The sequence below is a fragment of the Leptonotus elevatus genome, chromosome 21, assembly GCF_054856555.1.
Source record: "Leptonotus elevatus isolate MCC_2025b chromosome 21, RoL_Lele_1.0, whole genome shotgun sequence".
Lineage (NCBI taxonomy): Eukaryota > Metazoa > Chordata > Actinopteri > Syngnathiformes > Syngnathidae > Leptonotus > Leptonotus elevatus.
The window spans coordinates 14,230,656-14,244,194 of record NC_141259.1 but is presented as its reverse complement, the minus strand read 5'-3'; the positions used below and the strand labels follow the sequence as shown (position 1 = coordinate 14,244,194).

The window sequence follows — 13,539 nt, the reverse complement described above, 5'->3', positions numbered from 1 at the left end:
CCTGATCCATGCGGAGGACCAAAACTGCCAAAATTCAAAATAAATAAATGACTAAAAAGTGAAAATAAAAAAAGGTATAGAAAAAAATATAAAATATATAAATAAATGGAAATAAAAACAACTATAACTATAACTATATTGAATTTTTGAATTCTATTTTTTATATTCGTTTTCATTTTCACTTTTTGTCATTTATTTATTTATTTATTTAGTCATTGATTTGTTTCGGTCCTCCATAGATCCATGCTAATTTCCATGAGCCCATCTGAGGCATTTTGCATAATAAGCATTTAGTTCAACGTTTCGGTGTTTAATTATACACTGTTTAGTTTTCCCGTTTCACGTGTCAAAAACTTACAGTCGGCTTAAAGTGAGACTGAGAAAAAAAAAAAAGTGAGCAAAATATCACTTTACAATTTTTTTTTTCTCCTTCTCAATGATGATTAACGGCCAATTAATTTGAACATATCAGTAAAAAAAAAAAAAATCAGAAAATAAATATACAAAAATGACCCTCAGTACGTTATTGTTATAATCATCACTGCCGATGTATAAACAGGAGAATTGGGAAAAAACGGCAGCTTTTGTTCTTCTGGGAACAAGTGAGGGAAAGTCCCGCCCGCCCGCGTGATGTCACGACAAGTGACCCGCTAACGCTAACGTTGCTGACATGCTGCTCAACAATGGCGCGCCGATTTCTCCGATAATGCCGACACTCATATTGATCATCCTCCACATCAATCGGATCATTATCGCTCGTAGGGCTGTTTGACGTCTTTTTATTTCCATCTGGTGTATGAGGTTCGACTGTGCTACAAAAGGCAGAGATTTGCAGAGTAAATCAAAGCGGCCAATTTCCTGCGCTGCAAGGAAAACCCCCAACAGGAGAAGGAGTGGATAACGTCGCAGCGTTTGCCCGCCGCTTCCTGCCGCCGCGCACAAAAAACAACACACACTCGAGATTTATTGTTCCTCTGCAGGCTGTCAAGTGGCGGACATTTTGATTTGAGACTGCAGGGATCTTTGGAGCTGTAAGTGCAGGAAGCAGGACGGAATACGCAACGTAAATGTGTCAATGCAGCTTCTCGCATTTAGATGATTGGATACGGGCCACATTTGGCGGAATAGCGAAACAAAACGGACACGGGTTCGGAATCAGCACGCAACGCTGCTGACTGCTCGTGCTACTTTTTGCTGACGTTCATATCTGCAAACTTTGCATTTCTGTCAGTTGTTTACTTTATACCACATACTCGGGATGGACTGATTATCGGTGCCGATATGTGCCACGATGGCAAATATCGGCATCGGCCTTTTTACGAATCTGAAGGCCGACAAAGCTGGTATCTCACTAAGCGGTGAACGCTTGCGAACGTAGCGAAGTTCAGGGTTTTCATCCGGATTTGTAAGATCTTTTGAAACCTTTTACGAACCCTGACAGAACCCCCAAATCGGCTACATTCTAGGGACAGACCGATTATCGGCGGGGCCGATATTCAGCATTTTGACGAATATCGGCGTCGGCCATTTTGAAGAATTATATGGCTGGTGATAGATCGGAAGAGATGCTGCTGACCCTGGGAACTCTCTTCTGTGTTTGTTAGTATTAAAATTGTAATTCTTCAGATATTTTGAAATTTTGGAATACTTTATTTACTTTAGTTGAAGTTTTTATTTAACTTTTGAAAACATGCTACTGTCCCTTGGAGATCCCAGAACTTTTTGTTCGATTTTTAAAACAAAGATTTTTTTTTTAAACATACGAACCCTAAAATTTGTTCAACAAACATATGCTTTAAAATTCCCCCTAAAAAAATAAGAGCTGAAGTTTGTAACTTTTTCAAATTTTGATGCCAATATTTTCCCTTTTAGTGAAAATGAATATCTGCTCCCAAATATCGATTATCGGCGTCCTTGACTACTAATAATCGACATCTACTACATTTGCATGTATTTGTTGCTCAGTGAGATACAGAGACTTTTTTTTTATTTATGGTATTATTTAAATGAACATTTTATTAAAAAACAAACAAAACTGCTGACACTGGGAACTCCCTACACTTTAAAAAATAAATAAATAAATAAAATTCAGAAATTATGTTGACATTTTGGAAAACTTTATTTACAATAGAAAACTTTAAGCTTAGTTTTTAATTGAGCTCAATACATTCTGATGACCCTGGAAGCTCTCTGCAATTTTTTTTTGTTATAATTTTTGAAACTGTCCATTAATGAATTTAAGCACGTCAATTCTTTAAAGGTTTAAAATAAAAATACAAAGTATTTATTTATTTATTTTTTTGCTTGAAATATCCGTTTTCGCTCTCCTTGACTACTAATGATCTGTCTCGGCACATATCGGTCTATCGCGAACCGCATACGGCTAATATACAAAAAAAAAAAATGTTGCTACGTATTACGCCGCGGGCTAATTGTTGCCGCCGCTGCTCACGCTTACGTGACGTCACGTAGCGCACAAGTGATGGTTTGTAGTGGTTTTGCCGGCTGAGTGAACGCGATGCGTTTTTTTTGGGGGGGGGGTGGTGGGAGGAGCTGCGAGCTCTGCTGGGAAGCGCAGAGGGAAGCTGCCGTCCCAGCAGGGGAAGTAACACACAAAAGCACGCTGACGTAACGACAATCACCTTCTGTTATGGCAGGTGTGCTTTTTTTTTTCTTTTTCTTGAGCTTTTTCCACAGCATCTCGTATTCAAGTCATGCATGTGGAGTGTTTTGTTTTGACATTTCAGGCAAGATAATTAACTTTAACTTTAACTTGAAAAAAAAAAAAAATCAAATTCAATATCAAAGTATCTGATTGTATTATTTCCAACAGAGAAGCTAACTGTGTCGGATTTGAGAGTTTCCCACTGTTTGTTTTAGGTTCCTTTATCAAAGCGGTCATCCTCTTTTATTTACTGACGCCATTGTGTGGAAACGGAGGCGGCGGGGCACCTGCGACGCTGCCCCCGAGGTGACGGCAAACAGGCCTTCGGGGGAACGTAGGAATGAAATATGGTCGGAAATAAAAAAAAATAACATGAAGGGAGGCGAACGTGAAGCGCTCGCACCTCCGCTCGCCGGGCCCGCCCGCCTCGTTCCATCTGCTCCCCGTGACCGAGTTCGTCTTTAATCAGCCCGAGTGAGAGCAAAAGCAGAAGTTGCCAATCTCAACCAATCGCGGCGAGCAAGGGGAACAACGCCAGGGAGGAAGCACTCGCGCTCGCGCTAACACACAATTCAGTGCATTTCCTCTATAAAAGCACAGCTGCGAGAAAAACAAGATTCTTTCTCCGCTTTTATGAAGGCGATGACATCATCGAGAGTGTGCGTGTGTGTGTGTGTGTGTGTGTGGCGCTTAAACGATGAAGTAGGCGGCGCAAAGAGCAAAGCTGACCCGAGAAATGCAGTCAAGATGTCATGAAATCGCAATTAGGCGTTGTTGTGTCGAAGGAGTAAGCGAGCTAGCTAGCGTTGCAGAACAGAAAAATAACTTTTGCAATGCCTCACATTTCAGCCAATCCATTGCTAGCTAACAAGCTAACAAACGAACATTTTGAGAGAAAAAATTGCAAGACATCGGGTGTGTGGGGGGGATGGGGGGGGGGGGTTACCTATTGTGGAAATACACACCTCTGCCTTACGCAACTGTTCTACAGCAGACAGACTTGAGTTTCTACTTCTTGTGTATTCCATCTGTTGCAATTCACTATTGTCGGTACAAAAACACACCCAAAAAAATATCATATAAAGTATGTCATTTTCCATTCGACTGACTAACGAGTCAAACAACTTAATCATGTACAATTCAGAATGACTTTTAACACTATGCTAGCTAACTAGCAAAAAAGCTAGTTACCCAACTTGCAAAGTTTGTGGTAAATATAATTAACCCACCAAATAACTAGTAAACAATTACAAGCAAGCTACCTATCGACCTAGCAAACCGCTAAATTAGCCAAATAGCACACTAACTTCTACAACAGCTTTAACATTTTTCAAATACACTTAGCCGAAAGTCAAACAACTTTAAACCCTACTCAAGCCGACTAGCAAAAACAACAACACACACAAAAACGAGCAAACTAGCTTAAAAACAAACAGCAACTAGCTAAATAACTAACCAAATAACAAGCAAACATCCCATCACTAACCAACTAGCTACCTACCATTCTAGCTACTGACCCATCAAATTAGCCAAATTACACACAAACTAACTAACTACCGATAGAAACCCCCTCAGAAATAGAAAATAGTTTTGAACGATACACGCGAGATTAGGCACATCAAATATAAGGTAGCGCAAATGCTAGCAAATAAGCCAGCTAAAGTCAAGCCCAAATGTCTTCAAACGACATCAAGGTGTGTGGACATGGCCTCCGAGTCTTTCAGGGGCCTCGTATGGCGTATCGATCCAGATTCTTTCCGATCAAACACGCGCTATTGATGGTTAGCACGTTTTGCGGGCTATCTACATGTTTGGTCACCTTAGCGTTGCACACACGAAAGGGTGACAAATCAATGGACACGCAGATTGCAGCTCACAAAGGCCGCACTGTCTCTCCCGCCACCAAATCAATTGATTAGCAATGATTGGTCGCTGGCTAATACATCCGGCGTCCAAGCGTCAAAGTCAAAGCGGCTTGCGGACTTGAAGGTGACGCCGAGGGGTTGAACGCAGGTCAGGTTATTTGTTATTAAACACAATAACAACACTTGTTAGCGACATCATTCTCACTTGACTTTGTCAGCACAAAGGCCAACACGCACAATTACTTTGACGCTAAATGACTTTTTCATTTTTTTTTTTTTTTCTCTCGGCACCGCTTATTGTTTTCTGCCTTTGATGCTGGAAACGACAATTCATTGATGAAATTTGCTCACAAATGACCGAATTTTCTCTTTCAGCCTCGCCTGACCCTTTAAGCTAGCCAGCTACACGTAGTTAGCATACAAAATGAATACAATCTACCTATAAAACTTACTAGCTAGCAAACCTGCATAGAAAGATACTAGCCAACTAATTGACTAAAAAAGCAAATAATAAGCAAACTGTGGTTAATTAAAGTATCTTACCAGTGAGTAAACTAGGTAAGGCACTGACTAACCAAAACATTAGCCAACAAACCACACAACCAAACAAACAAACTCAAAATCTCCTACCAAAGAAGCTTGCCGACATTTTAGTCTGAAAGTGTCAAGGCCAGATTTTGTTTTTAAACAAGAAAAGAAAGGGGTCTTCCTAAAATAGACGACGGGGTCTTATCAGTTTGTGAGCGGGTGGCAGCGCCGTTGAAAACAATGCACGGCAAGGCGCGATGGCGGTCAGAGTTGGCCTCATATTGCCAGCGACCTGTCAAGGAGCCCCGAGAACAGGAAGTGCTGGCGAGCTCTGTCCTTATGGATAAAGTCATAAAATGATAAACACGCTCTTCAATTAGCCTCGGCCGGCCAGGACAATGAGCGGTCGCCGCTGGGCGGAGGGGATGCGGTCAAATGCTAATTCCACCAATATCAATTGTGCTAATCCCTCAACAAGGTGTTTTCATGCACAATTAACAATCTCTTACGTTTTTTTTTTTCCCCTCCACGCTTTCCATTCGCACTTGGCGCCAACGGAGGGGGCTGCAAAAGTTGGCGCATCGCCATCGCTAAACAGCGTGCGATGATGCCGGCGGTCGGATCAGAAAAAAAGCGGGATGAGGTGAGCGAGATTTTGATTTTTCCAAAGAAAAACGCCAAGGATAAAAATCCGTGTTTAACCACTAGATGCCGTATTGCTAACTAACGAGCCAGGCCGTTGCACAGAAAACCAAATAAATCATATTTAAATGAATGATTGACTAAATGAACAAGAAGTTAGTTACATAGATTATGTAAAAACTATCAAGTGTTAATTGTAGTGGAAAAATAAATGAATAAAAAGAACGCTTGAAGTGCTTCTCTTTCTTTCAGCGTTCATTCCCACAATGAGGCTGCTAGCAAGCTACCTGGAAAAGGAGAACTTTTTATAACCAACAATGAAATGACAAACTAGCAAGCTAACTCGCTGTCAAACTAGCAAGCTAATTAAAGACCTGGGTAGCTAACTAGCGGTAAGTGAATAACTAAACAAAAGCTGGTGCGCTACCTGGAAAGTGAGCTTGCTTAACTCAGTGAATAACTAGCCTGGCTAGCTCGCTATGCTAGCTCAATGTGATTGGCAGCTGACAGCGAAAGGGAATAAAACTTTTATGATAATTAGTATTCAAAGGTGTCAATTCTATTCTGAGATGTTTTCGCTCCTCTTTTTCATCACCTGCCATATTGAGTAACCCGACCCCCCCCCCATATACCCCCCCCCCCCCCTCTACGCCACCTCGTTCCCAAGAGCAGGTGTTGAAGAGGGAGGACGTGGCGGTCTAATCAGACAATCACAACACTTCCTATCTGAGGGGCTGATAATGACACGCGTCTCCTCGCTGCAAACAATGCATGCAAAAAAAAAATGTCAATGACAGAGCAGACCTCCACCAAGGCACATTGTAGCCTCTTTTGGGGTTTCCACAAAATACGTTTGGATGCCCAGGAAAAAAAAACCTCCAAATGGATCAATGCAGAACAGAATCATCTAAAATTCCTCCTGCAATGGAGAAACTCGGGTTTTATGGAATCCTACATGTTAATCGACTGGTGATGGTCCTAATTAGTAGTAAGAATAGAATGATGTGACATCAAGCTAACACATACACCATCCGCCCACGCAACGCTAATGCTAACACCGCCGCCGCGCATGATACGATCCCCCAGAAGGCCACCCGCGGCCATTAGCGCGACCGGCGTCCCGCCCGCCGCTTGGCGTGCCCGCCCCCGCCCCCACCCCCGCCGCTTTGTACGAGGCGGACAGCTTGTGCTGCCGCGCCAAGGACAGGAAGCGCTCGCCGAGGGGACAGGAAGTGCTCACCGCCGCCGTTAGCCGAGGCCTGGAACTGAGATAATGCTATTGTGTAAGCAAGCCCGCTTGACCTCTCCCTGGAGCGCTCCCCCGTCCCGAGGCTGGCGTCGAGAGGACCCGGCCCCCGCCCTGCCCCAGACTCCCCAGGCACGGGGCGTAGGGATGGGAGGGCTCCCAGCGCGGGCCTGACTGCGAGCTTCACCTTAGCGGAGGAAATGTGGCGAGGTCGCCAGACTTTATGACTTCTCCAATCAAACGACGGCATGTCCCACGCCCAGACATTCCCAGAGACACTCGCACGCCGCGTCTCGCTGCTAAAATGGACGATGACAGCATTACGGCGCACATCGGCTCCCGTGCCGACCTCGAGTTCCGCATCGCTCGGGGTCGCCCCGCAAGCGCCCCCTCGTATTTCTGTCAACCCTTTTTGATGCGGGAAAAGCGGGACGGCGACGAGACGGGGAGAAAAGCGGCTGCCGGCGGTGATAAGAAGGCAACAAATGCGCTTTTGCTGAAGCAACAAACAGCGCCGCAGAAATCGGCTGCGTGGGCGCTGGTGTGTCGCTTTAACCCCTCGCTCCACAGGAAGGACACCGGGGTTCAAGTGTAAAGGAGGCTACGCACACACACACACAAGTCAAGAGCAGGGCCAATAGAAAAAATTGCAAAACCAATCGTCTACAGTTGTATATATATATATATATATATATATATTAGGGGTATTGGAAAAAATCGACTCTGCAATATATCGCGATATCACAGCGCAATTCTCGAATCGATTTTTAAAAATCAATTTTTTATGGCAATATTCAACAAAACGTCTTACTTAGGGTTAGGATTCACACATTAAGCACAACATTTTTTATATTAATGGAACATTAAGCCTTAATATTTGATTTCAGCGCTGTTCAAACATGAAACACGCTGCAACCTGTTTGTTAAATGCAGTGGCTCAGTTCGAAGCCTGAATTTTCAGATAAATAAAGACATTTTCATACAAATCTTACAGTGTACATGATTAGTATTTTCTAAATTTGAGATTTATAGATTCGTAGCGGGATTAATCGGTATTGAATCGAATCGCGACCTATGAATCGTGATACGAATCGAATCGCCAGGTACTAGGCAATTCACACCCCTAATAAATATATATATATATATCTGTGCTTCTCAATTATTTTTCTATACTTCACACACACCCAATTCTGCGCCGTCACTATAAATAGTATTATTAGCCTATACAATTGTTGTAAGTACACCTCTATAGTAATATAATACTTTGACAACGAGAGCGCCGCTGCCACCTACTGTAGCGGATGTGCAATTACACTTAATTGTACGAGTATCTTCCGCCCTCTTGTGGACGGTTTATGATCAGGAACTATAAACGAGAAGAATAAAAATGTGCAATTTTAAAGGGATATTTGGCTCATGCAGCCATTTTCAGGAGTACAAAGTTACATTTTGTCATTACCTTGTTTCCTGAGCACGTGCGATGTCGACAGCAAGTATCAAAATGTGTTTTAAAGGTATTAATTGTACGTGAAAAATAATGAAGTTATCACATTAATTAAGAGACAAAATGTGATTTTCTTAACTGAAAATGGCTAAATGAGTCAAGTATCACTTTAAGGAAAATGACGAGAGTACCGCTGCCACCTACTGTAGCGGATGTGCAATTGCACTTAATTCTACGAGCGGCCCCCTTGGGGACGGTTTATGATCAGGAACTATAAATGAGAAGAATACAAATTTGCCATTAATTTCATGCAATTTTAAAGAGATACTTGACTCACGTAGACATTTTCAACAGCAAAAAGTTACGATTTTGTCATTAGCTGTTTCCTGAGCACGTGTGATGTCATCTTCAGTTGACAAGTGGCGAAATGTGTTTTTAAAAGGTATTCATTGTACTTGAAAAATAATCATTTATTTCATTCATTTGTAAAAGAAAAAAAATACAATATAGAATATTCAAGAGTTGTGTATTCGTACTGGTATTGGTCTGAAAAAAAAAACATCGCTACCATACACACATACATACACGTACTAATCCTACGTGAACAAAATGCAGCAGGAATAGTCATCAACATTGCATTGTATACGAGTTCCTAATATTTTGAACAACTCCCAGTAATAAGATTTCTATAATACTGCATTACAACCACAATTTATCCTACTAGACGTTTCCCACATACCAGTCTCTTTTTTTTTTAAACATATTTTAAATTGTATTACATCGTTTTTCGTAACTCCAAAGTGTACATTTTGTCACGTTTTCAAATCAAGGCGAGGCATTTAAGCGTAACCTTCCAAATAAGGTCAAACAGGAGGCAACTTTGAAACACCTTGGCGCGTTTTAACCACGCCCCCCCCCTGCGCGCCGATTGGCTGCCCGCGTTTATAAATAACCCCGGCATGCACGCGGAGTTGGTGCGCCTGCCAGCAACGTCTCTAATGGATGCAACTAAACAATCCTAAACTCTCTCTTAACAAGATTCGCAGCGAATTCCCCTCTTTTCTTCGTTTGGATTTCAAGTCCTTCGGTGAGAAAAAGGCCGCGAGAAATAAAAAGAGATGAGCAGTCCCGATGCGGGCTACGCCAGCGACGATCAGAACCAGGCAAGGTGCGCGATGTCAGTCATGATGCCTGGGATGGGACACTGCCAGTGGGTTGCCACCGCAGCCGCCGAACCCCTGGGCCCCCTCGGGGAGCCCCCCAAGGCCAAGAGCGAGGCGCCCGCCGGGCTCGGCTCGGCGGCCGCGGCCGGCGGGAACCACCAGAGTCGCGGCAAAAACGAGCCGAGGATCCGGCGCCCCATGAACGCGTTCATGGTGTGGGCGAAAGACGAGCGCAAGCGGCTGGCGCAGCAGAACCCCGACCTGCACAACGCCGAACTCAGCAAAATGCTCGGTGAGTCGCGCGTACGCTTTTGGGGTACTCGACGCGGTTATTTGACTTCATTAGATGAGGGCTTGGGTTATTTGACTCGGTTGCTTCCGTTGGGTTTGGTTTGACAGGTTTAAAAACATTCAAACAGGACATTTCCTTGAATGCATCAACGTTACTGTAAAAACTGTTTAATGTAAATATTACAGCTATGATTTTTTTAAACATAAGTCTATAATGCATTACTATAACTTTTATTGTACTTAAACACAAGCACTTTAAACACTTTTATAATAAAAATGACATGACATGATGCGATTCACGGCAGTTGAATATCGACTCATTTCACACTTTTCAAGTCAAAAATTATATGACGGTCATATTTGCAGTCATCAAATATCAGCGAGTGTACTTATAGAGTGTTTACATTATGATGTATGTCATATATTGTGATATCAGTTTGGGGAATTATTCTACTGTACGGCTCAAACATCCAATTTTGTCATTAAACAGAATGTATTTTTTTTTTTGCATTTTTACCATTCAATGGAATTAAAACGTCGTAAGACAACTCAAATGGGATATTAATATAAAACGTCACCTTTTGTTTGAGTCAAACATCAGCATGTGGATTTTCATATCACATATTTCACATTGACTTCAATACGTGTGGCTAAGATTTGTTCGACGGCGATCCACAGGTGGTCGGATTTAGAGTTTCAATCATTTCCTAATTTCAAAAGTACAACTTGACTCCGTTTTTATTCCCCTCATATTGCTGTAATATTACGTTAATTGTATTTTTAAAAAAACGATGATTCATGTATGGATGTCAGAAATAATATATTATGATATATTCAATTGGCTTAAAGTTCATGTAAGGATTGATTTGCTCAATTTCTTTTACAGACATTTTATTTTTATTTTTGGGAGCCCCAAGCTACATCCTTCAAATGATGTAACACAAATTCGATCTTTGGGATTGTTTACTCGGACTTTTGAGGTTTTGTTGTGGTTGTTTGGGTCGACTTTTTACTGTCACTCCATACACTTGAAAACATACGTGTACTTTTTAGATAGATATTTTTGTTTCACAGAAGAATTTGTGGCAAATTTGTGTATTTTTGGACTAGAAACATATTTAAGTCTGTACTTTGAAAAAATAAATAAAAATAAAAAAATAAGCAAATTTTGGCACTTTGAGGTGGAAAAATACTATGATTTTTTTTTTTTTTTTTTTGGTGGACATTCATTTTATTCACTTCAACTTAGTTCCTTGACTCCAAAATGATGCAAGCACTGCTACTTTTTTTTTTTAATTTTTAATGGGACTTCTATCTTTTATTGCAAGATTTTGTGGTGATTATTTTTCCCCACACGGACAAACTCGAGTATAACAACAAGCGTGAGGAAGGAAAAAAAGACAGAAAACGTCCAAAGTTTGTTATCATTTCACACTGCACGTCGATGGTCAAATCAACATGGTTAGCTAATTGAATAAAGCCCAGCACTGCGAGTTGGAACCAATACAGAACATGTGGTTTGGATAAAAGGGGGGACGAAAACAGAGACCGGTGCACTTTCAATGGCTTGGTAGAAAATTGCGTGAACTTAAGTTTGCCAACCTGCGGTTAGCCTCAACTGACGCCGTCACGCTACGCACACACAGTGGCTAACCGTTGAGCCGGGTCATCACGAGCCAAATCTAAACTCCACATGGTCAGGTCAGTTTTTTTTTTTAAAGGCGCACACGCATTCGACGTCACAGATACGAGCAGCGCCACGCACGCATATATTAACCCTGCGGCCGTGTCGTCCCCCTGCAGGCAAGTCGTGGAAGTCGCTGCCGGCGGCGGACAAGCAGCCGTTTGTGGAGGAGGCGGAGCGTCTGCGGGTCCAACACATGCAGGACCACCCCAACTACAAGTACCGGCCCCGCAGGCGCAAGCAGGTCAAGCGGATTAAGCGGCTCGACTCCGGCTTCCTGCTGCACGGGGCTTCCGAGCACCGGGTAGACGGAGCGGGGCCGGCCTACCACGAGCACGCCGGCTTCCCGCCGCAGATCCCGCAGCAGCCCCTCGGCCACTATCGCTCGGACCCCCTCGGGTGCCCCCCGTACGAGAGCTACAGCCTCCCCACGCCCGACACGTCGCCCCTGGACGCCGTGGACGCCGACTCCATGTTTTTCCCGTCGCAGGAGGACTGCCACATGATGTACGCCTACCACCCGCAGGCCGGCGAGTACCAGCACCAGGAGCCCCTCCTCCACCACCACCACCACCACCATCCTTCCTACATGGGGGGCCCCAACCCCTTGACCATGTACTACGGTCACCCCAAGCGGCACACCCACGGGGCGGGGCAGCTATCGCCGCCGCCCGACTGCGCCGCGTCCGACAATGCCGAGCTGCTCTCCGAGGTGGACCGGAGCGAGTTTGAGCAGTACCTGGGCTCGTCGGCGTACGGGGCCCCGCACGAGGGACCCGCACAGGGGTCCGAGGGCCTCATATCGTCCGTGCTGTCGGACGCCAGCACCGCCGTCTACTACTGCAGCTACAACAACTCGTAAAACCTCGGCACCAGATTGGACTTTTTTTTTTTTTTTCTACTGAACTCCAAGGTCAGACTACTGAAGGACGTTTATTTTTTATTTTTTTTGTATTTGACTTGCTTTACAAGTCATTTTGTACAGTCACTATTTCAAAGTCTTTGTATGTAAGGTGTTTTTTAATTTTTTTTTTTATACTTTTGCACTTTTGGCTAATAAATTTTGCAAACAATGATTGTCTGCTTTTATTTTTCAGTGTTGGTGATTAAATATGAAAACTGTGGAAATTTGCTAAAGGTGAAAAGTGTCAAGTTTTGACTGTCACTATGGCAAGTTTGCAAAAAAAAAATGACACGGGGGATCTACGTGACACTTTGCGGAGGAGCAGCACAGGGGCAAATAAAAAAAATACGGTAAAATGTCAGTCAAGTGTGGTTTAAAGTGGGAGGTTGCATTTTGATAGCCGCTTGTCAGTTTTTGTCACTTTGACCAAATTACAAATGTTATAAGTGCTAACGTGAGTAGCGACATTTTGCTAGCTGATTTTCCAGTTAGTGAGATTACAAAAAAAAAAACATGCACAGTTTCTACAACACTGTACAGAGAAGTTGCGCAACGACAATGGAATGAAACCTTTTCTTTTTTTTTTTTTACTTTCTCTTACTAATACATTTAAAGGTGATACATAACTTTTAATAGCCGTTTTTTGGTTGGATTTGCGGAAATATGGGAAGACAACATCAAATGTTTCTGTAACACTATGTCGAGGAGTAGCGCAGTGGTGAAGGAAAAAAACGCCCCAAATGCCAATGGGGTCTGGTTTGATAACGGCTAATGGCGAAAACTGCTAAAGGCAAGAAGAGTCAATGTTAGAGCAGTTTGTTGGTCATGTTTGCCCCCCCCCCCTGCCCCCTCCCCAAGTGAGTCTGTTTTTTTGTGGTTTAACTCATCTTAAAAAACAACAACAAACAAACATAGCTCCACCTATAAACTCCATCAAATATTATTTGTTGCCATTCTTTTTTTAATCACATTTGAAAAGGTGTAAATTTGGTCGTGTCAACATAAAATAAAGTAAAGGTCAAAGGTCAGCATTGCAACATTTGACCAAATCTGAGCATTTATGGAGAAAAGCTGCCGCGCCAGTGAGATGTTTCCTCCCCAAATGTG

General features: G+C 43.0%; 1 protein-coding gene across 1 annotated transcript; it reads left to right on the top strand.

The window, feature by feature from the left end:
* Positions 1–9,376: 9,376 nt before the first annotated feature.
* On the top strand, positions 9,377–12,601 carry LOC147156056 (transcription factor Sox-17-alpha-A-like). The gene is made up of 2 exons (XM_086066118.1): positions 9,377–9,845; positions 11,648–12,601. Exons 1-2 carry the CDS (start codon positions 9,509–9,511, stop codon positions 12,388–12,390), a joined length of 1,080 nt encoding a protein of 359 aa, XP_085922244.1. The 5' UTR covers positions 9,377–9,508; the 3' UTR covers positions 12,391–12,601.
* Positions 12,602–13,539: the final 938 nt, after the last annotated feature.